Genomic DNA, 26,193 nt, shown 5'->3' on the forward strand with positions numbered 1-26,193 from the left:
TCAGCTCCAATGGTTTTATTGTCATACAGTTAAATCCATCTGAGTTTGTTCTTGTGTATTTGTTTTGTTTGTTTTTTTTTGGTCTGGATGATGCCCTCCAAAATAGTGAGCTATAATGATAAGTGGTCCCATTTTACAGGTTTGTGTTAAGTGCCGTTTGTGACATTCATCACACTTGTGCATTAGTGTTTTAGCTTCAGAGCAGACAAGACTGCTGCCCAAGTAAGAGTGACAAAGGTCCTAAAACAGCATGATTACTCATACATGTGAAGAAATGCACAGAACAGCAGCATGCAAATACCAAATTAATTCACTTTATAAGCACATTCTAAAGGAAAACTGCAGCACACTAACACAGTTGCACCGGCACAGTTGCACTCACGCACATGAAAATAGAAATATATATATTTATATTGTTATTTATATACCTGCAGTCGATGCACAACTGTATAAGTTCTGGAAATCTCTAGAAACGGCAAAACTAAACTCATGTTGTGTTCGGTTTTAAGACAGTAACAGTCCCATCTTTTATTTCTACTTTTAATATCAACAAGCCTGCCTGCCTGCCAAAACAAAGCAGTTTTCATCCCAGCTGCAAAGCTATGTGCTCTCAAATACTGCGCAAATATAAAATTAACATCTTTAAACACATCATTTCACCAGGTATTATTGCAAGTCCTTATAAGGAATAGAACTGTGCTGCCATTTTATTGCTCCTCAACCTTGTGTATGGTCTGCCCTTTTCCTTTTCACACACAATCTGAAATGCATGGTGTGGGGAACATTACTCATCCCTGCAGTAATCTAGAGCTGAACATCAGCAAAATCTTTTCAGAAAGTTAATGGGACGTACACGGGATGAAGTAATGGTGAGCAGAATTGTCAGGCATTACATAAGCATTTCAATGTTACAATATGGCACAAAAAATCCGTTTAAACACACTTTGTTGGCACCCAAATGCAAATTCACACTGTGGAAATTCTCTCAGTAAAAGCATAAACTATTGCTGAGGAATTGACTATATAATTAAATTGAAAGGTTAAAAAAAAAATGCTAAATTAAAATATGATCGTTTTATTGAGCATGCAATTTATGTAGCACTACACATCATATCAAAACTCAAATTGGCTAGTTTGTTAGCATCGGTACATAATATGTATATATGATTTTTTTTTTTTTAAAAAAAGGAAAAAATAATGTTCACTCTAACAAACTGAATGCTTTAGGAATTTCCAATTTCTTACCATGGTGCATTCTGCTGCTGAGATGTGTGACTGTAATCTGCCTAATGTAACACTGCTCAGGGAAAAGCATCTTCCTGCCCCGTCCTGCAAATTAGCATCATTTGTTCATCGTTTCTCCTTTGCGTCTACCTAGAACTAATTGTTCTTCTTACAAGAATGTGAAACTATTAAAGCTACCATCCTCTATATCCTGGGTTGGAATATTACCTAGAATCTTGTTATGTCAAATGGCAGCTCAGGGAGTTAAATAACATCCAAGTCATATAACTAGTCCCTGCTTAAGGATTAAATCCATTAATACACACATTATAGCATAGCAATTTCCATATGCATGAACTAGATATATCCTGTCTTTACCTCCATTAATTATTCTATAACAGTCTGTTGAACATTCGACAACAGTCAGCGCTCCTGCAGAATATGGGTGTAGCATTTTTCCCTTTTTCATCTGCTTTCAACTAAAACCTCTGTAAACCTATAAGTGTTTGTAAAACTTCCAGGACATCTGAGAATAAAACATACAAGTTTATGTAAAAAGTAGAGAGAGCATATTCAGTTTTTTTTTTTTTTTTAAAGCAGTGCCAGCTTTAAAATATGAATCTTATCTTCAATGAGAAAACTACTTCATATCTTTTCTTCTCAAAACACAAAAAATAGTGGTTGTGCTCCAAATACTTCATCAAACATAAGAGTAACAAGATTTTATTGTTAGTACATTTTATCATACTCTAATATTGCATGTCTTCCCCTCTGGTGAAAAGCCGATATGGTCCACTCTAATTTCCTGACCACTGTAGTTTGCTCTTCTCACAAATGACTATCACTCCTGCTTGAACAATTGATCTAAACAATCTGCTGTAACTGCTGTCTGGTGTGAAGACCCATATGTGTTAGCTTTAATGCTGACCGCACTGGTTCAAGCATCACTCTGTGTAGTGCATGATGGACTCCACGTAGTTACCAGGGAAGAGTCCAGTACTGCCATTCATCACACCCTCATACCAACCATCATCATTCTTCTTGATAACATAGATGATTGCGCCTTCCTGGAATGACAGTTCATCCTCTTTGTCTTGTGTGTAGTCATAGATTGCTACCACTGAAAAAAGTGAAAGAAAAATGTGTCATATATTAACATTCATACAGGATAAGTTCCACTTTATAAATTAAACCATTCTGTAAAACAACCGTCAGCTTCTCAGATCCTGAAAGAGTGCTTGGATGATAAACTAGATGGGGCTGTAGATGATCAACTGTAAGACAAATGCCCAGTTTATTAGGTGTCTACCCTGACATGTTAGTTACAAGCTGGTGGGTGTTGCACTGGAATACATATTTAAGGTAAAGTAGTATTAAATACCTAAATATCACTACTGATAATAGGTTACCACCTAGACTGTAGATACAAGTGACAAAAGGGCCAACAAATGAAGTGAAAAGTGAGTGTATTTTGTTTAGAAGTGCCTTATTACAGTGCTCGACATCAAGGTCTATTAAACAGATCTACATTTAATAATAATTTAATAATATTTAATAATAATTTGGATATTACTTACTCTTCAATTGAGGTTTCTTTCAAATATGTAAATATGTAATATTTCTATCAAATATGTAAAATTATGAAATCAAATTTGAAGCCAGTTGATGTTTATGTAAATACCTTTCTCTACGTAAGCACATGGAGCCCAAGGCGGGTCTTCCTCGGCATACGGGTCACTGTATTCCACCACTGAGGACTCTTCTTCTTCTTCATAATCCTCCAGAGGTGGAGGAGGAGGCTGCACTTCTTGAAACATACTCTCCTCTGTTGGAGGCGGTGGAGGTGGAGCATCTGAAACTGGAAAGGAAAAGAATGGTGAACTGGAGGCCCAGAGTTAAGCCTGAGAGTTTTTTTATAAATAAAAATGTCATGCAAGCTCATCCATGCAGGAGGTACATGAGTAGTTCTAACAGGAGGACACCAAAACTGCATTTGTTTTTGGTACACTCACATGCTTTACTAATGATAATGATATACATGCAGAAAGCAGTAGCAAAAACGACAAATCAGTACATCAGTACAGGTGCTACAGAGAGCCATAAGGCAAATATACATTTTCTTCCTTTTTTGACAGAGAGAACTCTGATCTCTTGGAAGCAGACAAAAGTTGGTGCACTGCTGAGTTTAAGAGGATCTGCACAACAGTGAAGCTCAAAGCCACTTACTGGTCTCCTGAACTCGAGCCACGAAGCCTGTGAGAGGGAGCTGAGGAGTAATCTGCAGGATGGAGGGGGGAGGGGGTGCCACTGAGGGTTCAGCACACACCACACAGAGTAAAGAGACAGAGCAAGTGTGTGTAAAAAAGGGCAAGAGTATGGTGGGTGATAAACCAAAGCAGAGACCAAAGAAAGACAGGAGAAATAATAGGAAGTTATTTTAGTCTGCAGACAAACATGTATGAATTAATTAGAACTCAAACCATGTATATACATAGCCTAGCTGAGAATAAGTGAAGAGGTTAAGTGGTAATGTTTCCTAATCTAAAGTTTCTCACACAATCACGTGCCAACTGTTGTGATCAGCAGAAAGTGCACAGTGCCATGGATGGGTCTACTGAATGGTTTGCCATAGACTGGAAGTCCCGTACCTTGGCCCTGGTTGTAGTAAGGTCCTCCATTTTGCTGGCTGGCAGGCATAGTGGACTGGCTGCTGACAGAGGGTGTGCGGCGGTAAGGCAGAGAGCCACCAACAGGGGGCGTGATCTGTCTGGGTACAGGCCTATTCATACTGTAAAACTGAGGGGCAGTGCCTGCGATGACATACAGCAAAGAACAACACAACAATAAGACACCACAATGGCACCACATTATCATTGCTGAGGTTAACACTGGTGGTTTTTAAAATGACAAATTAACACCATAAAGTTCCACTATGTCCAAGAACCACAATTGTGAATAACTTTATGATAAATTTAGGGTCCTTTAAAGCTGTGATTTCCAGCCCTGGTCCTGGAATAGGAATGCCTTGCCTAGCATATTCATTGTTGTTCCCTTTCTAAGTAATCAGCAGGTCCTTTCTGAGTGACAGAGCAGGGAAAGCATTACATGCACAGGGCAGCAAGACTTAAGTACCAGGTCTGGGAAACATTCCTTTAGATAAAAAGAATGAAATACTATAACTGCCTGTAAATTGATGCCAATGCATCACTCAGTAGAACATGGACAGGTCTGTAATCAGGCATACATTAACATCAAGTTGAAGTTAGGAATAATTGTTAATTGTTAAGAACAGAAGACCACTTGTGCAACGACCATGAAAGCATAAAGAATACGAGACAGAACAGAATTGAGTGGGGCTTTGTTTGTTTTTGTTTGGCATTTTTACATGCCAAAACAAACCATTTTTACATGTGTAAACAGTGCTTGGAAGGGCCATGAAAGGGAGCTAGTTAGCACTCTGTGGGACATAACATGGGAGGTCGGTGCTAAATGGATTGCTTTTCACTGGGATGAGTGGGCAGGCACTTGATTTGGTGGAACGTTTTCTCAGTAAGGGACTCAGTACCTTGTTAACAAAAGTGCAGTGCAGTCCAATTCATTACTACATTATATTATACTGCTGATAGGTGCTTTTAACACAGTGCTAATGAAAATGAAATGGACAGAGAAAAACAAACAATGTTCTGGCTCCCGAAGAGCATAAGGGAAAAATGAAGAGGAACTGAAAAGAAAAGAACAAAGATTTGATGTTGTTAAATATAAGACCATGGAATCAGATCACAGTCTGAGTGATGTTAGTGATGTTTGATGCCACAAGCAGGCGGAAGTGAATAATGCTCTAAGGTGGGGGTTGGTGGGGCATACTCACCTGGTGCTGGGGTAGTAGAGGTAGAGGAAGATGAGGAGGAGGAGGCAGAGGAGGAGGCAGTAACTGCAGCAGGACTAATGGGTTGAGAGGAAGAAGTGGAGTCGGCTATGGCCTCAGTGGCAGGGGGGATAATGGGGGAAAGCTCAGTAGGAACAGTAAGATTGGTTAAGGACTGGGTGGGGGTAGACTTAGAACAGGCAGCAGAAGGTTGGGTGGAGTTAAGTGAAGCAGAAGAACAGCTGGTGGCCCCAGCCACAGAGGCTTTGGAGTTGAGGATAGACAAAATACGAACAGTAAAGTTAAGAATAATAGAGGAAAAAAAAGGATCGATGTCTTCTGGTTACAGGGGTATTTTGAGTGTGTTAGATTAGGTAGAACATTAGTAAGAAACGTTCTCCTTGTTCCAAATGCTGTTATTAACAACACAAAAACATGCTAGAAGAATTTGCATGCGCAAATCTGGCACTAAAATATAGCATGTACTGAAGTTTGTTCTTGTACAGACCATTAATTTCAAGGGGAAGATACATTGAAAGCTTTTTGAAAGGGTCAGACATGAACAGGTTGTATAAACAAAAATCTTTACCTGGAAATGCATTAGGGGGGGAGGGAGTGGGCACGGCGATGGGCACTCCCACACTGCCACTCCCACTGTTTTCTCGACTGCTGCTGCGACTGCTTGGATGGCTGCCTCCGCTACTCCCACTGCAGACGACACGAGAGTTCATACATCCTGTTCACTTTTCTGACATACAGGTTAAAAATAAATAAATACAAAACTGCATAACATAGTAAGACCATTCACAGACAGACTGGCTAACCTAAATATCGTCTTGCTAAAAAAAACAACAGCTATCACATGAAATGGCAGAACATGCCTAGTGAAATCAAGAAGCAGCAAAAGAATCCATAAACTTTAACAATTAGACTTTTTCAATTATGCTCTAGAATCCTTATGACCATTTTACTTAATAATAATAATAATAATAATATTAATAATAATAATAATGATGATAATGATTATTATCATGACTGCTGTAACATAGCAGATAAGGAAATCAAAAACCCATCTAGAGTACCAACTGAGAAGAAATATGTTAGTAAAGCAATGTTACTAAAAGGATCACAATTCTTATGAGACAGGGAACTTGAAAAATAGGCAAACTACAGAGAAACAGCTACGATGCCTTCATGAACCTGAAGCATTGTGCAGCATATGAGAGGGATGCAGTGAACCAATATCTGCCTTTTCAGCTTGTATCATGTTAGGGATTTAATTTTAGGCTTTATACAAAGCTTTTTACAGTCTGGGGTTTCATATTCAGAAAGAGCTTCAGCTATATCTATAATGTTGTTCTGTGCTTCATGCTGTAGAATTGCTGAGGTTTTTGCTCAGCATGTTTTGTGACATTTGCAATTAACATGCAAAAGGAAGCAAGAGGGGAAATAACGAGCATGTACTGCTATTTTTCTATGGTGTAAAGAAGCAAGTGGAAGGATTAATGCACATGTGCCACAGGTGTTAAAGATCTTCCTCAGGAAAACCGTGTGCATACTACTGCATGATTGCGAGACTGTGAATGTGATTAAACATGCAAATGTGCCTTTATCATTCTCTGCTGTATCTTTCTGGAGTGTGTTGAGGGTGTACATGGCAGATGGCATATTAACAGACCAAGCTGGCAGAGCACAGTTACATAAACTCGGACACAGTGGAAATGTCTCAGGCTTTAAAAGAAGGAAGCAAACTAGTGGAGTAGGCAGAAGTCTTTCGTTTCACGATTCCCTTTAGGGGAAAAAAGACAGTTACAGAATCAAAGCTGAATCAAAGCACCCGCAGAACCCTTGAGCAGTTCCTCTGTCAATTTCCCCTGGCAATGCAGTAGGAGCTCCTCTTCACAACTGATAGTCTGTTTATATCTGTTTATGTCTGCAGCTTAATATAACTGGTGGTATAGTTCTGGAAACATTTTGAGTTTACACATTTAAACGGTACAAATAAAGCTGTCTGCAAACAACGTAATGCTTTAAGTGTTTTCTACACACCACCCAAGAAACCACAATTAGCCAGGAGAAAAGGGACGATTTTTGACAGTGACAGAGGGGGGAAAAAGAAGAAAGAGTGGGTAGATTGGCACACAGCTATGAGGTAGACAGCATGGTTACCTATATGTGCGGTTCCTCTGGTTCAGTGATGCAGTGCGCACAGGACTCTGCTGTTGCCCAGGTGCCATGTTGCGTGTCGGGCTGGGGACATAATCATTAGGAACCACAGGAGGACGCACTGGTTCCAGTGTCCTGTACGGAGAGTGTCTCCTGTCAGGAGCAAAGTGAAATGACAATTCATAAATTTGAGACAAGAAATAAAATAAAGGTTTATAAGATGTGTACATGTTCTGGTATTTATTATTAACCACTGAATAGCTAAGATTTATCCCAACCTACAAGAAAAAAATAGTCTATAGAACTAAAATCAGACAAGAATTCCATAAAGCTATGATGATGAACATTTAATACATGAGTGTAAAAATAGCAATTTTTTTTAAAGGTGAGTATTAAAGCAGAATACATTGAATTTGGAATACATACAGATGTAAATATTTAATATAGATGCACAGTTAAAATGAAATATTTTTAAAAACTGCTGATAATCAACACTTAACTAATGATGGCAAACTTGTAAGTGAAGCATAAGAGTTACTGCAGCTCTCTCCCGTACCTCAATGCATTTCCAAGCAAACAGAAATACAAAGGAATAAACCACCAAAAGCCTACTGATCATTCATTCTTTCTAGAATGTGGAGAAACTGACCCAGGATGTCGGGTGAAAGGTCTCTAAATACGTCTAAAAAGTTGCAGTAAATAATGACTTTCACATCTGCGAAAGACAAAAATAATGCCAATGCCTACAGATTTTAAGAGACATCTGCTGTGTAAGGCCTTGAAGTATAGCACATACCCTATGGTTCCCTTTCCAGGCATTGGAGGGCTTGGAGGTTTTTGTGTTGGAGGGGTGGTCCGTGGAAGACCCCCCATCTTCATGCTCTGATTCCCAACCTGAAACACAAAGATGAGAAATAAAATTACAGGACAAGATTAATAAAAAAAAACTCCACAGATAAATTAATGCAGCCCAATATATTTAGTACATCATACACACATACCTCAAGGGCGGCTCTAGAGGAGGTGTTTGGGGAACACTTTTTTTAGGCTAAAGGGGATTAGGACTTATCAAGGAGCAATTTCTCAATAAGATTAAACATGTATTTTTCAACTGATTAACTGTCTGATTTTTATAATACTCATGTTATTCCCAATGTATATTGTAACCCCAAAACTACAGTTTTCTTTTTATGTTTCAACAAACACACAAAGTGATGAGCTTTTGGTCACAACAAGAACAAAAAGCAGGAGTAAAGTGAGTGGAAAAGAGACACAGAACAAAAGTTAGTCAGAATGTTAAGACCTGTGTGAAAGAATTTGCAGCTGGCTCAAACAAGAAGCTTTCTGAACGAAAATATAAGATGACAAACTAAAATATAGTGATCACTGTAGCAATATATTAATAGTTAAATATACATCAATAGAAATATGTTAACAGATTAATATACTGTTACATTTAGCTTGATACTGCTTCATAAACAGGACTCAGGGAGGTAAATACTTACAATTTTTTTTAACGAAGCTTATGTAAGTCCTAAGCTGGACCACCATGTTAATACTTCAACAAGGCCTCTTTATATCTTTTTGCCCTAGCCCCCCCACCCCATGAAAAACAACAATCCTAGAACCGCCCCTGACTTACCTACGCACACATACAGACACAATCTTGCCAATCCACTTTCCTGACACCAATCCAAAATCAGTGTGAAAGTTCCCATTGGCACAGTGATGGCATGGAAATAATCATCTAGGCACACCGAGACAGGATGCAGCTTATGCCACTTTGGCAGATTAACATATGGGCAACAGGCACACAAGGACCACAGTGTATGAATCATGAAATATACAACATGCACACTGACACTTGCTTTAAGCAAAAGGTGGGCAAGGAAAAAAAATAAGCAAATATGGTAAAGACTGATTTCTTGGAGTCTGATTGATTGATCTCCCTTATTAGACAGAAGGAAAGAATAAAAATGTCACTTTGGTATGAGGCGTATAATTGCTCGCTGATAAAGGCCAGTGAAGAACAAAAACCCTGACTGTTACAGTGGTTCTTCTAGAAATCAATTTTAAGAAATCATTCTTCTCCCAAATCAGCTGACCTGCTCACAATACACCACATAATGCCCTTACCTTGAACCTAAGCAACCACTTAAATCAAGAATGAAGCAGAGAAAAAGCCAAGGAGAAGCACAGAAGCACAGGTTAGTGACAGTTCAGAGACAGTTTAGACGCTTGGTTATGCAACAACATTGGTTAGTATAAGCAAAACACCAACCACTCTTAGTAAACAGAGCCATCATGCCTTAATTGATTATCAACTGTTATCTATCAGCAAAGAAATCGGTATCATGTGATCGTACCTTTACTCCATGGCCAATATCATCCAGCACATTGTAGTCGATAGGTTTCCGTATGTATCGCACCGGGCGCTCAGGATTGGCTGGAGCGATAATTTTGTGGGTGCGGGAGGTGTTTTTATTGGTTGTTAGGATGCCAATCTCCCTTCTTGCTACCTTCTCCTTGTGTATATCCACTGTCTGTAGGGTAGCAAAAAACAAACACAAGGGGCATCCCATCAGATTAGAAGCACTTTCGTGGACGCAAATGTTTTCTAGCAGCAAACCACAGGCGAAAGTGTGAAACAGACTGACAGAGGCAGTGAATCAACGCAATTCTTAAACATTTCTAAACATCTAATGCCATAAATCTTTTCAGCAGCAAAGCTATCTACAGAAAAGCTTGCATTGAAAAGGCTTGATGAAAAGATAAAGCTGATTAATGTCTTAGAGAAGCAGCAGCGTGGCACTTTGTAATCCTGTTAGATAGTGCACTGTTGACAGCTGTTAAAATAAAAAAGTCAGCTGAGGGAATTTGCCACTCCTGCCAGCTCCTTACACAGGAGTCAATCATTTTCAGCATTAAGTGACAGTGACACTAACAGTGTGTAACCGAATTTGTGTACACATGTGCAAATAAAGGCATGCTAAAATTCCTTAAAAAAACGTCCATATAAGCAACTTAACATGACAACAGTTGTCTTCTGGGGTGTAACCATTAATTAAAAAACCATTGGTTTTTTGAAGGAAATAATTTTTTGTTAAAGAGACCAGGGAGGGTAAATAAAATTAAAACTTGATCAAAGTCAGTGAAAACTTTCCCCTTTCTGACTTATTGCCTTTAGCCATGTAAATAATCTCTGGTCAAATGATCTGCCCTCAGCTAAATAACTTAGATAAGTGTATGCGATTTGATAAACCACAAGTCCTCTGCTGAAGATGCCAAGCTGGTCCACGTTTAAAGTTGCTGAACTACGATTTAAGTACGGGGTTCAGTGTGCTGAAATACTCTACTTGGTCCAGATCTGCACTGTGGCCAGTCAGATGATGACCCCTGCTATAGAGCACTGTTTTAGGACTATTGTTTTTCGGTCAGGCCATGAACGATTTGTGGATACTGCTGTAGCAGCACTACCTCATAATGACAGTGTATTTTCCAATAAGTTATCCAGTTAGAACAGATCAGCCCGTATAAGTGGAAGTTCATTCTCTGTTCTGAGTTGTGAGCTTACCTGTGAAATGTGGTTGATTGATGACTCCATGCGGCGTAGTTGTGACGCCTGGATATCCAGCATCTGCAGCACATTATTGGCGAGTGTGTTGATCAGGTACGCAACACTGGCCAGAGACTGAGTTGTGTAGTTTTTTGTTTCTTCTAGTGCTCTGTGCTTATCTGGAGACTGGAATAAAGGCAAAGAAAAAGAATAGTCAGTTAAGTAAGCATTACTATTTAAAATGGTAGAAATGTATTTTGGGCATTTATTTAGTGAGAAATCTTTGTGAGTACTTCTCCTTTGATTTATTCCCACTACAGAGCAGAACATTTTGTGTCATGGTCAGTTTAGGAAACACTTTTGTAAATTCTGCTAAAAAGTCCAAACTAATAATAAATATCAATATCAACTGGAAACACTGTAGGAGCTTTGCACCAGATCCTTAACATGATAACAAAAGAAATGGAACATGAATATGGGGAAACATTCATACATGTACTCTTAAAAGAGGTATGGTCTTGGATTTAAAAAAAAAAAAAAAAAAAACGACTGTTTTGATCCTCAACAATTAAATATCTTTAAGAGATGCGTACAAAAACGTAGATACACTGTGTGTTGCTTTGTGTGTGTACATTGTGAGGAATGTCAGGATCTCAGCACTTTTTTCAGTAAATCACATGACTGGGAGCTGTGAGTCCTGAACTGAGCTCCCGAAGTGACTCAGGGGTGTGTGTGTGTGTAACACAATCCCCATCTTTGTGCCAGAGCTGTGACAGGAGGGGACATTCAACCCTCAATTCACCCAGAGCTCAGCTAGGGCACCAATGATCATCTCATAACATGTGACTATGACGAGATTTTCACATCTCTATATAAATCATAAATAAAACCAGAACACTCACTAAGTGCAGAAGAAATCATGCTGAGATAAGGTCAGACATGGTGCATGAAGCACTGCGTATTTGTCATGATCTAAGGATTGATGATATTTATCAGTCCTACTACATGAGGCAGTCTCTTACCCATGCAATGTGTCAGACAGGCATGTAGGATGGAGTGTTGGTTCCTCCCCTAGGCCACATACTGACACTAATATTCACATCTACTGCACTGTGAATAACAGCGGCCAGCATTCTGACTATGTGAGAGAAGAAATGGAAACGGACCCAATATGTACAAAAAGAACAGACATACACACTACAGACAAGTAAAGACATTGCATATCCCAGCTTGTTAGGAAGTTAGGGTCAGAATGAGGGTCAATCATGATGCAGTGCCCCTGGAGCAAAGACGGATGCTCAAGGGCTCAACAGTTGCAGCTTAAACCCCCAACCTTCTGATCAGTAAACCAGAGCCTTGAACCACCTCTCCCCCGGCCTTTAAAAACCTTGCTCCTATACTGCTGAAAATATGACATATGTACTGAAGTATAATCAAACCTGGGATTAAAGAGAGCTACAAATGTGCACCCCTGCTGTGTTTTTAAAAAATTCCACTTGATCATCAGAATCTTGATCATTCCACTTGATCATCTATCCTGAAGGCTGAAGGTTCAGTTAAACAAAGCATGATATAATTACGACTCAATTACTTTGAATTCATTCCGATGCAAAAGAAGCACCTGAGGGAGGAAGGTGAGGGAAGGGTCAAGGCCTTTAAATGGAGATGAGCCAGGTCAATCTACTGCCACATGCCTCTCCCTGAGCTCAGATCAGAGACAGGCTTCAGGTGTGGGATACAATGAAACTCCTCTCTGAATACTGATTGCACTTTGAAAGCCTTCTTCTCAGCAGGGATGGCAATAATGGTATAAGCGTGGTGCTACAATAACCACTGCAACAGTAATTTACTCCCCTGTCTTTCTCCGTCACAGATCTGGACAAAGAAAGACAGGGGACATACACAAAACACCCAGACACGCAGTAAAGGCAGTTGAACCAAATAACCGTCTCTGTGGGTTTGTTTAATGAACAAACACTTCATGATGTCTGCTTCTAAATGTACAGAATAATGAACTGTATATTAAACATCTCTATCCAAAATCAGTCAGCTTGATTTCTGTCCTTAATTTTTATAGAAATTTTATTTCTATGATAATATATTTCTGAACTTTTACTTAGACATTTGAAAATGATTCAGGGATGAGAAATGAACTGATTCATTACATGTTAATGACTGATCACCATATGGAGTGCACTTTTTTGTCTTTTTGGCTGCTTGGCCACAGAACAGACATAACTCTTACAGAAACACTAGTACCTTACATTCTCGAGCAGTGGGAGCCTGGGCACCAGAGAGCAAAAACAAAGAAATTAAAGGAAAGACAAACTCTTGATTGTGGTCTTGACTCACAGCCACGTAGAATGAAAAGCAAGAGGAATTGTGTGTGTGGTAGAGCTTACTTTTTCTACAGCAGCACCATTTGAGAATCTTAAAACAGAAATTCAGAACACATTTGCCTATTACTATATGCTTTACAGACTCTTTGAAAAGCAAACCCAATCTGAACTGGAGAGAGACTGAGTCTAAGTTGACCTGAGCATAACAGTGCAGCACATTCAGCTAACAGCTAGCAGCAGCGCATGGCCAGTTAATAATGCTGCACCCCCACACACACACCCACACACAGATCTGTGTTAGAACTTAGCCAGAAGAGACGCTGGAATATTTTAGTTAAGAAAAAATATTCCAAAACAATCCTGCAGATGACCCATGTTTCGGAATGAAAACTGAAAAGGCTAGAAAATTATATTTGAAAGGCTGAAGAAGGAAACAAGACAAAGACACATGATAGCAGTCTGGTCTCAATGGTGTGTTCACAAACAAGTCTCTCCTACACATCTTCAACATGTGCATGCACTAATCTATCACTGGAGTCGCACTGGCACTGGCAGATTCCTTAGAAACAGACCTGAATCAGCTTTATTGGCCAAGTATGCCTGAAAATACAAAGAATTAGCTGCCGGTTTCTAACGATTTCTTACACGGCACACTTACACAACTAGATTAATACAAAAACCTAATGACAGCTATCACATGACTGTTTATATAGCAAACATAATCTAATGACCACTCAAAGAGAACACAGTGTAAACATAACAGGCATGTGACAGCATTAGTTATCAGCATCAGCTACATTTCTGTAGAACGGACATTTTTCAAGGTGAGCAATAGTGACATAAAATATGCCGTTTGTAGCATTTGCTTCACTACAGTCTTAGAGAGTACAAAGTGAATAATTTCAACATTTGAAAATGTGTCCTCGACAAATACAGACTTCCTCAAGGCAAAAAAGAAAAATCACCAAAAAAATGCAGCTGCTTATCCAACAACAGCAGTACAAAAGCTAAATTAATCAGTGCAAAAGTGATCAAATCTACTACTATGGAGGATCAGAAATTCTGAATTGTGGAAAATGCAAGGTTTTGATTAGCGGTAACACCTTGCTGACCCTCTGGGATAGTGATAATCTACACCTTCAAGCTAACATTTTTTATTTATATTTTAATATTTCAAAGTCAGTTTCATAGTTAATCTGAAAGCTATTATCGGTCTTCATCACTTCTCATGCAACAGCTTTGCTCATTGCGTTTCAACAGCACTTCGCCTCTCTCCTTCGGCTTGCAGCTCAGTTTAGCAGCTCATATCAGCTGCCTGGTTTGGGAACAGCACCAAACAGGACAGGCAAGCTCTCCAGAGGGTGGTGCGATCAGCCGAGCGCGCCATCCGCACCGAGCTTCCTGACCTGGACACCATATACAGCAAGCGGTGCTGGACCAAAGCCAGCAAGATTATGAAGGACCTCAGCCATCCCAACAATGGACTCTTCTCTCTGTTGAGGTCAGGGAAACGTTTCCGTTCCTTGAAGGCGAACACAGAGCGAATGAGGAGGAGCTTCTTCCCGCAGGCCATTCGGGCCCTCAACCAGTACACCTAGGATCTGGACTCTCTGTTCTTACCCCCACACAACATAACATAACATTCTACCTCAGCTGATTGTTGCACATGCTATATTGCACTACTCTGTACACACAGTAACACTCACTGTACATCTTCTCTGTACATCTTTGTGTGTGCACTGCACTGTCACTTTGCTCCCTGTAAAACTGGACATTATATTTTGTCACTTTGCACTGTCACTTTGCTCCCTGTAAAACTGGACATTATATTTTGTCACTTTGCTCCCTGTAAAATTGGACATTATATTTTGCCTCATATACACTTCTACAATATATTTATCTTACATATGCACACTGTACATACTACACTCTTTTGCATCACCATTTCAATGTTGACTTTAGCAGACCTTTTTTCTACATATATTCATATTCATACACTGTATCTGCTGTACATATAGAGTCTACACATATTTATTTTATATTGTTTTATTTTTCACATATACTATATTGTACTATATATATATATACACACACATATACTTTTTTCATTTCATTATACTTTATATTTTTACACTTTTATATCTGTTACACATTTTCTTTCTATTCTTTCCTCTTTTATGTAAGACAGTCGTAAAAATCATTTCACTACTATGTCCTACTATGATTTCGTATGTGACAAATAAAATTTGAATTTGAATATCAACAGAAAATGCCACTTGCAAAGCAAAAAATAAGGCATATTTGGTTCACTTCCTGCAGTTGGGTTAATTGACTGTACTAGAACCGGTTGTCTCTGGTACACACACACACACACACACACACACACACACACACACGAGTGCGATTGCTGTGTTCTAACCTGCCTAAAAGGGTTCGATTCAAACAAACAAAACAGTGCATACGTGAAAGCACTCTAACACACATGCCCAAGTGCCTGGGAAAAAAGTTAAAGGTCAAAGCTTTCAGTTTCTGATAACGTTCCCAAGTTCCATTCTGCATTCACGGTCTAGCTAAATTAGGCTGCGTTTCTGTTTATGTACATGACTGTTTACACGACTGCTTCTCATACACAGGCTGTGAAGTCTGCTTTGTAATGATTATTTATCGTTTCAGGTCACTGTTAAAAACTAGCCATAAACTAGTCCAATGCTTCTTGCACTTGGCCCTGACCCAGGGGTTTTTGAGATGTCTAGACAGTTATAAACACTGACAGCAGAGCATTACTCTACAGATGGCCTTGTCCACTTAACCCTCTCCTTTCCTATAAGTCTGTCTCTCACTTCCATTTTGCACAGCATACTGCTCCCTTTCTGCCTTCAGTCTCCAGATCACGTCTTTCTCAGTCATTCCCATCCTCCCTCTCAGTGCTGTGATCTGCTTCTTCTGTATTGATCCTGAGGTAACTGGAGGTTCATTTTCTCTTGCCTGAAGAGAAAAATCCAGCACAAAAAGAAGCTGGGAGACCACTCTCACTGCATAGAGAAGAAATAAAAGTCAGCCTGGTCCTGAAGCATCTTTCTTTCAGCATGTTATATTACTGTATATACAACCAGGCTTCTGGCTAGTGACCCTATTTTATCATCCCAACATACTCACCTTAAGGGTACTCTTAAAAGGGCGAGTATTTAGTAATGCTTTTAAAAGTGGCAGAAGGTGTATGTAACGAAATGTAAATCCTGCAACCACAATCTCCAACACAGAGATAAGTACTGCTATAACTGACTGATGATTCAAAATTTATAAAGATGTACCACAATACAGATTTAATTAGTGGTCAAATACAATGCAAGCACAGCAGTGATCATTTGACTGTAAAACTGCACAAAACAATAGATTAAGTGGATTAAAGCTTTATATATATATATATATATATATATATATATATATATATATATATATATATATATATATATATATATATATACACACACACACACACACACATTACACATACATACATGTTCAATATGAGGCTTTGTGTTTACAGTATGCCTTTTTCTGACTGCAAAGAATCTCAACAATGAAACTGTATAAAACAAAAAACACAATTTTCCCATATTTCCTTAAGTGCTTCTGCCCCAACATCCCTGATATATATATGTTTTTACATTGCTCATAAACAAGGCGTCGTCACCACACAGTCAGTGAATAGCCTTGATTAAGAATCTGCGTATTACACCACACAAAAAACATTGCATATACATATTCTACAACATAAATGCATAACCCATTTTCTGAAAGCTCTATAAAAAGGTAGCATACACGGTGATTAATTCATACATGACATAAGGGATATGGCTCATTTTGCATCCAACGCCTCTCACCATTTCACAATTGATGAAGCAAAATGTTTTAAAGAGAAACAGAGCTCATCAGACTGTGGAACATCTCTGAGCATCAAACCGCTTAACACTACAGGTGCTGTAGTTTCATCTAGTGGACTTAACTTTTAATCCGGATTTATATCTGAAAATTTACATAAATACGCAGTAGAGTACAATGCCACTCGCGTAGCACCTGCATGCATACTCGCCCGTGCGGGGAAACTAAACTATATCTGCACCTTTAGACAAGACTCCTTGAGTAACCTACATAAAAACCTTACCTGCTGCATCAATTAAACCAGTTTAAATGACCGAGTGAGAACTGAAGGCACCACAACAAAGTTCTCTTACTGCCAGCTACTTAAGATTGAGTGCTACTAAAGTCTGACAGTTCTGCACACGCTGCTTTATTGTTCCCTGTGCACAGTGAGAAAGTCAATTCCATTTATGTTTTTTTATAGGGTTATTACAAATCAATATCTGTGCAGCTGTGAGCGAATGACAGCAGCTCAGCAGACTACTGGTACAAAGCAGTGAAAATCAACAACAGCTATTATAGCACAAATCATAGTGAAATGTTCTTTCATTCTGAAGGTGGGTTTAATATACAAAGACATTCTGTGTATCTGCACAAAGGCTCTGTTTGAAGGTTTTGCCTGTGGTAGTTCGGAGCATTCTGTTGCAACAGAGGCACTCAGGAATCACCTTTTTATAACCAAAAGTAGAAAAACAGGATAATTCATCTCTTTATATCTCACCATGTAGTCCCTAATATGCCCACACAGAATGCAAAACAGTGCCCACGAATGAGAGCAACGGCTACCCTTACCTTAAAAGGACAGACGTTTTCTAGTCTTCTCTGTTTACATTACCAACCCCGAATTTCATCCCTGCTGAAGCCATCATATCACAAACATCTAAAAAAAAAAAACCAACCCAAACCTGATTTCTGTCAATGATGTCTGTATTACACATAGATGATAGAACTAGATAAAGCCTAAGCATTGTGACAGATTACGTTTGTACTAGGGGTGGCTGGGATTACAATATATAATCAGTAGTGCAATAAATGTTTTGTTACATAATTGTTCTAACATTATTGCTCGTTAGATTAAAGCATCATGATAATTTACACTTACACACCACAGTTGGCCACAATAAAATAATAAAGAAACATTCAGGTGGCACAAATGCTGCAACTCCAGCATCCACTGTGTGTAATTTGTCTCCCTTTCACAGAGCATTAAGAGATCTTTAATGATAGTCTAATTTACATGAAAAGCTAAGCTCAAATAAATACCTGAATGAATAAGTGAACAAAAACTTTGTGATATAAAAATGTTAAAATAACACTTGGCAGTTAGACATAATTATAATGCTTCACACTGCATAATTTCTGCCATGACTGCATCACTGCTGTGACCAGAGCTGCTCAGGAGACTGGCGATTAAATACAAGACCTTCATAAGGTCTGCACTACATTAGGCACTGCATTCTGAATGACATTTCAACATACAGAAAACACCACATCCAACTAAATCATGGCTTATGCAACTACTGGTTGCAAAGTAACACCCCTGTAACTGCTGTTGTCAGTGTGATGCTTCTGTGACCACCGTAATAAACAGGCTACTGCTGAAAATCCATACAGACTAGCAATGGTGCTGTATTTATTACTGCTATAAATAATAAGTGTTTATTATTTATGAGGTAAATACAATTGATTTTCCTTTTTATATTAAAAACATCCATTTTATTTAACCAAAATTAAAGAAATCAAACAAAAAAATGTAAATGATTGTAATTATTAAATATTGTCTTGTGAAAGAATATATCACAATATCGATATCATATTGTCATAGCGCCCAGCCACAAAAGCAAGATTTAATTCAGACTGGATAACTATTAACGACAAACAAGTTGTTGTTGTTTCGGCTGCTCCCTGATTGGGGTCGCCACAGCGGATCACTTGGTCCACATGTTGGCACAGGTTTTATGCCGGATGCCCTTCCTGACACAACCCTCCCATTTAATCTGGACTTGGGACCGGCACTGAGAGTTAACTCTTCAGTGGCTGGGTTAGAGCCCTGCCCAGGAATCGAACCCGGGCCGTGGCCATGAGAGCGTGGGGTCCTGTCGCTGGACCACCAGGAGGCTGACAAACAAAAACATGGCTGACCAAAATGCTTTGTTGCCAAGGTAACACAAATAACAGCAGAGGTGTAGAACATCAAGTTACATTCCCTATGACTTGAGCATTTCACTGCCTGAGCAAATATTATTAGTTAATTACACCCTTACATGCAGTGCCACCTTGCATTGATGCTAAACAGTAGTACTTGGTGTATTTCAGGAGGACGTCTATTAGCAGTGTGGCCTCTTATAATAGGGTCATACTATTTTAATATAAACTAGCATTAAGTTAATGTTAGTCAGCTAACAACAGAACTGACACTAGTACATGAGCATGTACAACAACTATAGCACAGACTGGGTTTTAAACTGCTTGTTACTTTGAATAAGTGAACATCAGATCTGTCAGAGGTCAGGGGTGAGGGCTAACTAAGTGCTCAAAAGACTCTGCTGTCACACAGGCTATAACTTTAAGTGGCAAGTTGTCTTGATGTGGTCAGAGGCAATAAATTCCCTTTGGCTCCAGTCAAACCTTGTGTCTGAAGTAGTGCCCCACCCAATACTGCCTATTACTCATTACATGATATTATCCAGTACATTTCTGAGCCTCAAAAGGTCAAAACTCTCAAAATAGTGAATTATATAGTGAACAGGGTACAAGTTTAGACTAACTGAGGACTTCTTGTCAAGAAGGATCAGACAGACATTAGTCAGTTTCTGTATGATAAATATTACTGGCTTCACTGGAATAGTCTTTAGAAATGATTAAAAACATGGCATTAACCTTTCAACAGTTCTTCTCATCTGTGTCTTCTTCTGCATATGTGAAAAAAGCTGATCCAAAAATGAATACTGCACCTATACAGCTTTGAGAAAACATGTCATACTGTCTCCATGGTGGTGATCCAAACAAACATTGAAGAAACACCACGCCTTCCTGAAATCCCTGACGTCCTCAGGCCCCTTCAGAGTTCTCGAAACCACACACTGCTCTGAGCAATCGAACATGGTTCCAATTACCTGTGGCCCTATACTCAGCACAAGCTAACTACAACCAGCTGCATGAGGCTGGAGCCGGAGGACGTCGCTACACACAACACACAGCTCAACACTGAACTCCATGACTCACATGTACACAGACACAAGTCACTGGGAAGTAGCATGATCCACTGAGATGCTGATAACGGGAGGCAAGTGGAAACTGCAAGAGTAATAGGCAGTCAGAAAGCAGCTAACACAACAATAGCTAACACAACAGCATAGTACACACTCATACTCAGTGTCAGACGGAGCATACTACACAGCATCACCCACAATAACATCATCAAATCAACCTTTCATTTCAGATATGCTTAATAGTATCGGTGGACTGAGTAAACTTTTTTTTAAGACTTAGAGATACACTATACAGCATGGCCACAAAATAGTAGACATCATGATCATCGTGCACTTAAATGATTTTTGAACATCCCATTCCATATTTAGTCCCAACTTTGCTTTTATAATAATCTCAACTCTTCAATACACAAGGATTTGTGATCATTCAGCCACAAGAATGTTAGTGAGGTCAGGCAGCCTGGAGTGCAGTCAGTGTTTCAGTTCATCCCAAAGGTGTGAACTCTGTGCAAGACACTTTCGAGATTTGCAAACTATGTCTTTGTGGATCTTGCTTTTTGCACAGTTGCACTGTCACACTGAAAAAGGTTTAAACCCCTTAGTTCCAATGAAGGGAAATTCTACAGCTAAAGCTACAGCATACAAAGACATCCTATAACTGTGTTTCCAAATTTGTGGGACCACATATGATCGTGTGTCCACATACTTTGGCCATATTATTTAAATAATCAGTACATAATCAATACTCTGTTGAAGAACAAACACAGATGTATTGCTTAAACCTAATAAACAATCGGTCATGATGCTTCTGAGTAAGGCTGATGCCAAACTTGTGCAGCAAAGAGCAGAGAAAGGAGCACATGAGAGTTTCACTAACATCCAACACAGACCTGTATAGTTAAGAGGATGGACTACCACGATGAAGAGATTTGTGTCTTTCCTCTTGTAATACCTCTGCAACACTACATAACTCTGTCTGAGGCGGATTCACCCCTCCCTAAAGTTGCAGAATGTGGACAGATTTTAGTCTGGTCTTAAATGATTAGCTCTCCAGATTATTCTCTGGTGTGGTTTGTATGTAATCCAATTTCAAACTCACAGTCCAGTCTCGATCACATGGATTTAAAGAAACATAAATATTAAACATGCTCATTATGACTCGATATTTTACCGTGTGGAGCGACACGTCGACTGCCTTTTGCAAATCTTGACACCATATGTGAAAGACCAATAACTGGCCAAGCACAACTGTTATCCAGCATGTTAGTTTAGATCTAACAAACAACACTTTCTTTTAATTCTACTGCAAGTCTACAGTACAGAGCCTATACCAGAACCATACAGCTTTCATATGCAAAGACTATATCACTGTACAAATATAAATCTAATTTGCAATTAGCTCATAACCAATTCACATTCTCTCAACTAGGTTTCAGCAACTGCTATCAGAAGCATGGTTCGCCATAACCTCTCTCAGATTTATGCTCTCTAAGCAGCTTTTGATTGTGATGTCCAAAAAATCTTGACAATAATGATCTAGTTGATGTATCTTTTCTCCTAAAACAATGACATGGCTGTAAAGAGCCACTAAATGTTTGATGACTGAACTGTTCCAGAGTACAAAATAAAATTTCAACATCATCTTCTCAGGGGACTCAGCATGGTGCAGCTTGTATTACCTCATCGCTGAGAAATCAGAGGAACAGGGCAAAGGCTTAAAAACATCACAGCATCAGGAAGGAATGACAAAAACAAAATGAGCACACAATAAAATCTCCCAAAGCTAGCAAAACAATTATGTTAGGGGAAAAAGCGGATGCAGAATGTCTTTCAATGCGACAACAAACTGGTGATGGGGTAGAACAGGATAGGTCTGCATTATTCTGAACATGATTATTATTCTTTTACCAACAGACCAACGTATCAAATCACAGAGACTCACAAAACATGATGAAACTTTTGGAGAGCTCATTGGCAGCCTTCTATGAAAATCAGTACTGTAAAATAATGATGGAAGAATAATATATTACATTATGCAGTCATTGCTGTAAAAAATTCTTCTTTCCTACACAGCTATGCCTCCTGTTTGGTGCAAGTCATCTCAAACCCTTTCTAAACTCAAATGTTATATGTAATATGCTGCCTGGGTGGTTGTTACCTTATCTATCTAAATTTAACCCCAACAACAAACACATATAATATGGTTCATCAAAACGCTAAAGGCATTAAGAGAAGCACTAAACATACACCGATCAGGCATAACATTATGAGCACTGAGAGGTGAAGTGAATAACACTGATTATCTCATCATGGCACCTGTTATTAGGCAGTAAGTGAACATTTTGTCCTCAAAGTTGATGTGTTAGAAGCAGGAAAAATGGGCAAGCGTAAGGATTTGAGCGAGATTGACATGGACCAAATTGAGATTGCTAGACGACTATCAGAGCATCTCCAAAACTGCAGCTCTTGTGACCTGTTCCCAGTCTACAGTGGCCAGTATCTATCCAAAGTATCCTTTAGGTCCTGTAAGTTGCGAGGTGGGACCCATGGAGGATCTGAGTCAGGACTGTTTTGGCAGCAAAAATGGGACCAACACAATATTATCCAGGTGGTCATAATGTGATGCCTGATCGGTGTATTCAATGTTAAGATCACAGTATATCGTACAGCTGAACAAACCTTGCAGCAAAATCACTGCATTAGTGTTTAAGGCTAAGACTTGTGACACAATCAAACGAAAAAATTTAAATGGTTACCCTCTACAATGCTCATCGTCTTTATGTATATACACCATTCCTCATTTTGAGTTCAATATCTTTACATACAAAAGATGACATGCTCAAAACAAGGCAAAAAATGATGAAACATTGACGGATATTAAAAGTACAGGCATTTCTAGAGTGATATACATCCTGACTGAGTTTAGATTAGGACACAACACTGTCCACTACTCAAACCTAACAACACAACAAATCTGTGATTAAGTAGCCATATGGCAAACAGGCTTGGCATGGCAGAGTTTCAAGATCTGGTTTGAGAGACTAGGTGGATACGAGATGGAGCACATGCCCCGGGAAAAATGCTAAAAACATAGGAGTGCCGATGCGATCCTCGAAGCAGGAGGGTGGTGTAAAAATCAAACAAATATGAATAGACTTGTATAATGTTACTCTTGTTTAAAAACAAAACAATGTACTACATTGGATTTTCATAACAGTCATATAGCCTTATATTTGGAAAATAAATGGATTTGTGCCATTATTACAGTGCAGAGAAGCTTTTCACTACATTTCGTGACCTAAATTTCTTCTGGACTCACTGCTGATGACCAAATTGTCCTATTGTGAATACACTGCTATATGACTGTGACATGGCAGTTAAAATATTACACAAAATTTGACGTAAGGTTGTTAAAGATATGCTTTATTTATTTTGTCCAAAATGACTGGTTTGTTGGATGGCATGAAAGCTGTGATTCTCTATAAACACCTACAGAAAAATCTTGTGATTTCTACAGGAATTTATTTAAGGAACACTACACCTTTCTGCATGCTCAGTCTTACTAATGGTAATGAAGGCAATACATTGTTGAGGATTTAGAAACAATGATCTACACATCTGTATTCATACTTCAGATATAATGATAGACGTGAATCACCCTAGAAGTCTGTGAAAAACAGGGCTGTGCCTCAGTTATGCACCATTAATCCCAATTTTCTTGAACCCTGAAAATTCACTTGGAAGCGTAACCTGTGCCTGAATACAAGCAACATTCCTTGGGAAATATTTCATTGCTTGCTAGACCACTATTGCAAAGAGCTAACAGGATAGTTAACATGCTTATTTTTTCCATTCAAGTAGTTGTGGGGAAATTTATAATAATCTCAGCCAACTAAAACACTAAGTAAACTAAATATAAGAAAACGAAGACAATGTTCATGAAATGTGGCTGTGCTCGCTCTCTATCTATCTATATCTATCTATCTATATCTATATCTATCTATCTATCTATCTATCTATCTATCTATCTATCTATCTATATATATACACTGATCAGGCATAACATTATGAGCAGTGAGAGGTGAAGTGAATACCACTGATTATCTCTTCATCATGGCACCTGTTAGTGGGTGGGATAAATCAGGCAGCAAGTGAACATTTTGTCCTCAAAGTTGATGGGTTAGAAGCAGGAAAAATGGGCAAGTGTAAGGATTTGAGCGAGTTTGACAAGTGCCAAATCCTGATGGCTAAAAGACTGGATCAGAGCATCTCCAAAACTGCAGCTCTTGTGGGGTGTTCCCGGTCTGCAGTGGTCAGTATCTATCAAAAGTTAGTAACATACAAGGACATATGCTGCAAACATCTTGGTACCAGATACCACAGCAGACCTTCAGGGATCTTAGTGGAGTCCTCGACAGGTCAGGGCTGTTTAGGCAGCCAAAGGGGGACCAACACAATATTAGGCAGGTGGTCATAATGTAATTTCCAAGCAAGAAGATTTTCAGTAGAAATCTACTAGAATAAAATTAAGCATGAATTTTCAAAAACAGACATTACATGTTGACGGCTTCACTTGCTTTTCCCTAACCATTTCTCCCTCCCATAATAACAACAATAGAATAAAGGATACGGACGAACAGAGTTTCTATCTTAATAATGAACTGAACAGAGGTTTTCATATATTTACAGCCAAAAACGGTCTCGTTTCAGATTGTTCTTATCTCTTGATCTTTTGGATTATAAAGTCATTCATCTCGAGTGAATAAGTCACATCGTGTAATAAGTACAGGATCTATAGACAGCTCTGATATATAATGGAGGTCTGAGTGGAGAGGGACTAAAAATCACGGAGCCACTGCAGTACACGATACGGCTCCTGAACACTAACAAATATTCTTACTTATATTTGTAACAGCAAGCAACTAGATACACTGAATTTGTGATTTTTTGTTACATAAACCCGGAGTTAACTAACTTTTTAACTTTTCTGATGACAACAGTTTGGTGTCCTGCTCCGTGTGGGACAGCGCCATACTCCACTTTTCCCCTCAGTCCTGTCCCACTGTATATTTTTTAACAATTATGTGATTCCTGCTAAAACATCCCTGAGTTAACTCAGTTTAGATTTCTGGAGTCGAAACGGATATTGTGAGCACGTAAAAAAAAATCATTAAACCTTGCAAAACAGACACTCCAAAAGCGGCGCGACTTTACTCCACTGAACCAGAGCAGCCGTTAAATATCAGTCGGTTAGCTCGATGCTAATCGGCTAGCTGGTTATTCCCAGTCTACTCGCGCGACTTCCCCCCAAGTTTAACCCCACTCCAGTAACGCCTTCCTCCGGATTACCTGGACGTAATTACTTTCGCAGTATTCAGCGACTCTTTCAAGGTTGGTGAAACTGTCCAGTAAAGCTCTCCGTCCAGCAGGAATTTCTTCCTCCAGGAGCATCTGTAGCTCCGCCATCTTTTACATCTTTTTTTTTTTTACGGCTAGGGTTTTTTTCACGTACGCACACTCACACATACGCGCGCGCGCGCAAACACACACACACATACTCAGGAGCGTTGGTGCGCGCGCGCGTGCGTTAACGCTCCAGCACTCTCTGCTCCCGCGCACAGGAAGCCGCAGGAAGCGCAGATTTCTCCTCCCATTATTCACACGGGTTCATCCCAAATCACTTCCACGATGGAAATATAGTGCACTAGAAAGAGCGGACAGGATACGATTCCATACGAGTCATAGTCCACACTCTCAAGGGAGTAGAGGAGCCGTTTGGGATTTGTCCCAGAAGAGAGCTTTGGATAGATGCGCGATATCGCAGAACTGGAAATGATATTATTATATTTTAACACCATGGTTCTTAGGGATTTTTTAGGTTAATCTAAAATACAGTAGTTAAAAAATAAC

General features: G+C 39.2%; 1 protein-coding gene across 9 annotated transcripts; it reads right to left on the reverse strand.

Annotated features, from left to right (window-relative positions):
• On the reverse strand, nucleotides 1–25,833 carry abi2a (abl-interactor 2a). Of its 9 annotated transcripts, XM_058393231.1 has the most exons (12): nucleotides 25,633–25,833; nucleotides 10,830–10,997; nucleotides 9,622–9,798; nucleotides 9,392–9,409; nucleotides 8,052–8,149; nucleotides 7,259–7,408; nucleotides 5,679–5,797; nucleotides 5,093–5,353; nucleotides 3,873–4,034; nucleotides 3,451–3,531; nucleotides 2,906–3,082; nucleotides 1–2,344 (listed from the first exon to the last, which is right to left on the reverse strand). In XM_058393231.1, exons 1-12 carry the CDS (start codon nucleotides 25,747–25,749, stop codon nucleotides 2,169–2,171), a joined length of 1,704 nt encoding a protein of 567 aa, XP_058249214.1. In that variant the 5' UTR covers nucleotides 25,750–25,833; the 3' UTR covers nucleotides 1–2,168. The 9 variants fall into 9 exon arrangements, with proteins under 9 accessions (XP_058249214.1, XP_058249216.1, XP_058249215.1 ...); XM_058393233.1 differs by lacking the exon at nucleotides 3,451–3,531; XM_058393232.1 differs by lacking the exon at nucleotides 9,392–9,409 and having other exon boundaries at nucleotides 25,633–25,830.
• Between the last annotated feature and the right edge of the window lie 360 nt (nucleotides 25,834–26,193).

This window comes from Hemibagrus wyckioides, linkage group LG06 (assembly GCF_019097595.1).
Source record: "Hemibagrus wyckioides isolate EC202008001 linkage group LG06, SWU_Hwy_1.0, whole genome shotgun sequence".
Taxonomy (NCBI): domain Eukaryota; kingdom Metazoa; phylum Chordata; class Actinopteri; order Siluriformes; family Bagridae; genus Hemibagrus; species Hemibagrus wyckioides.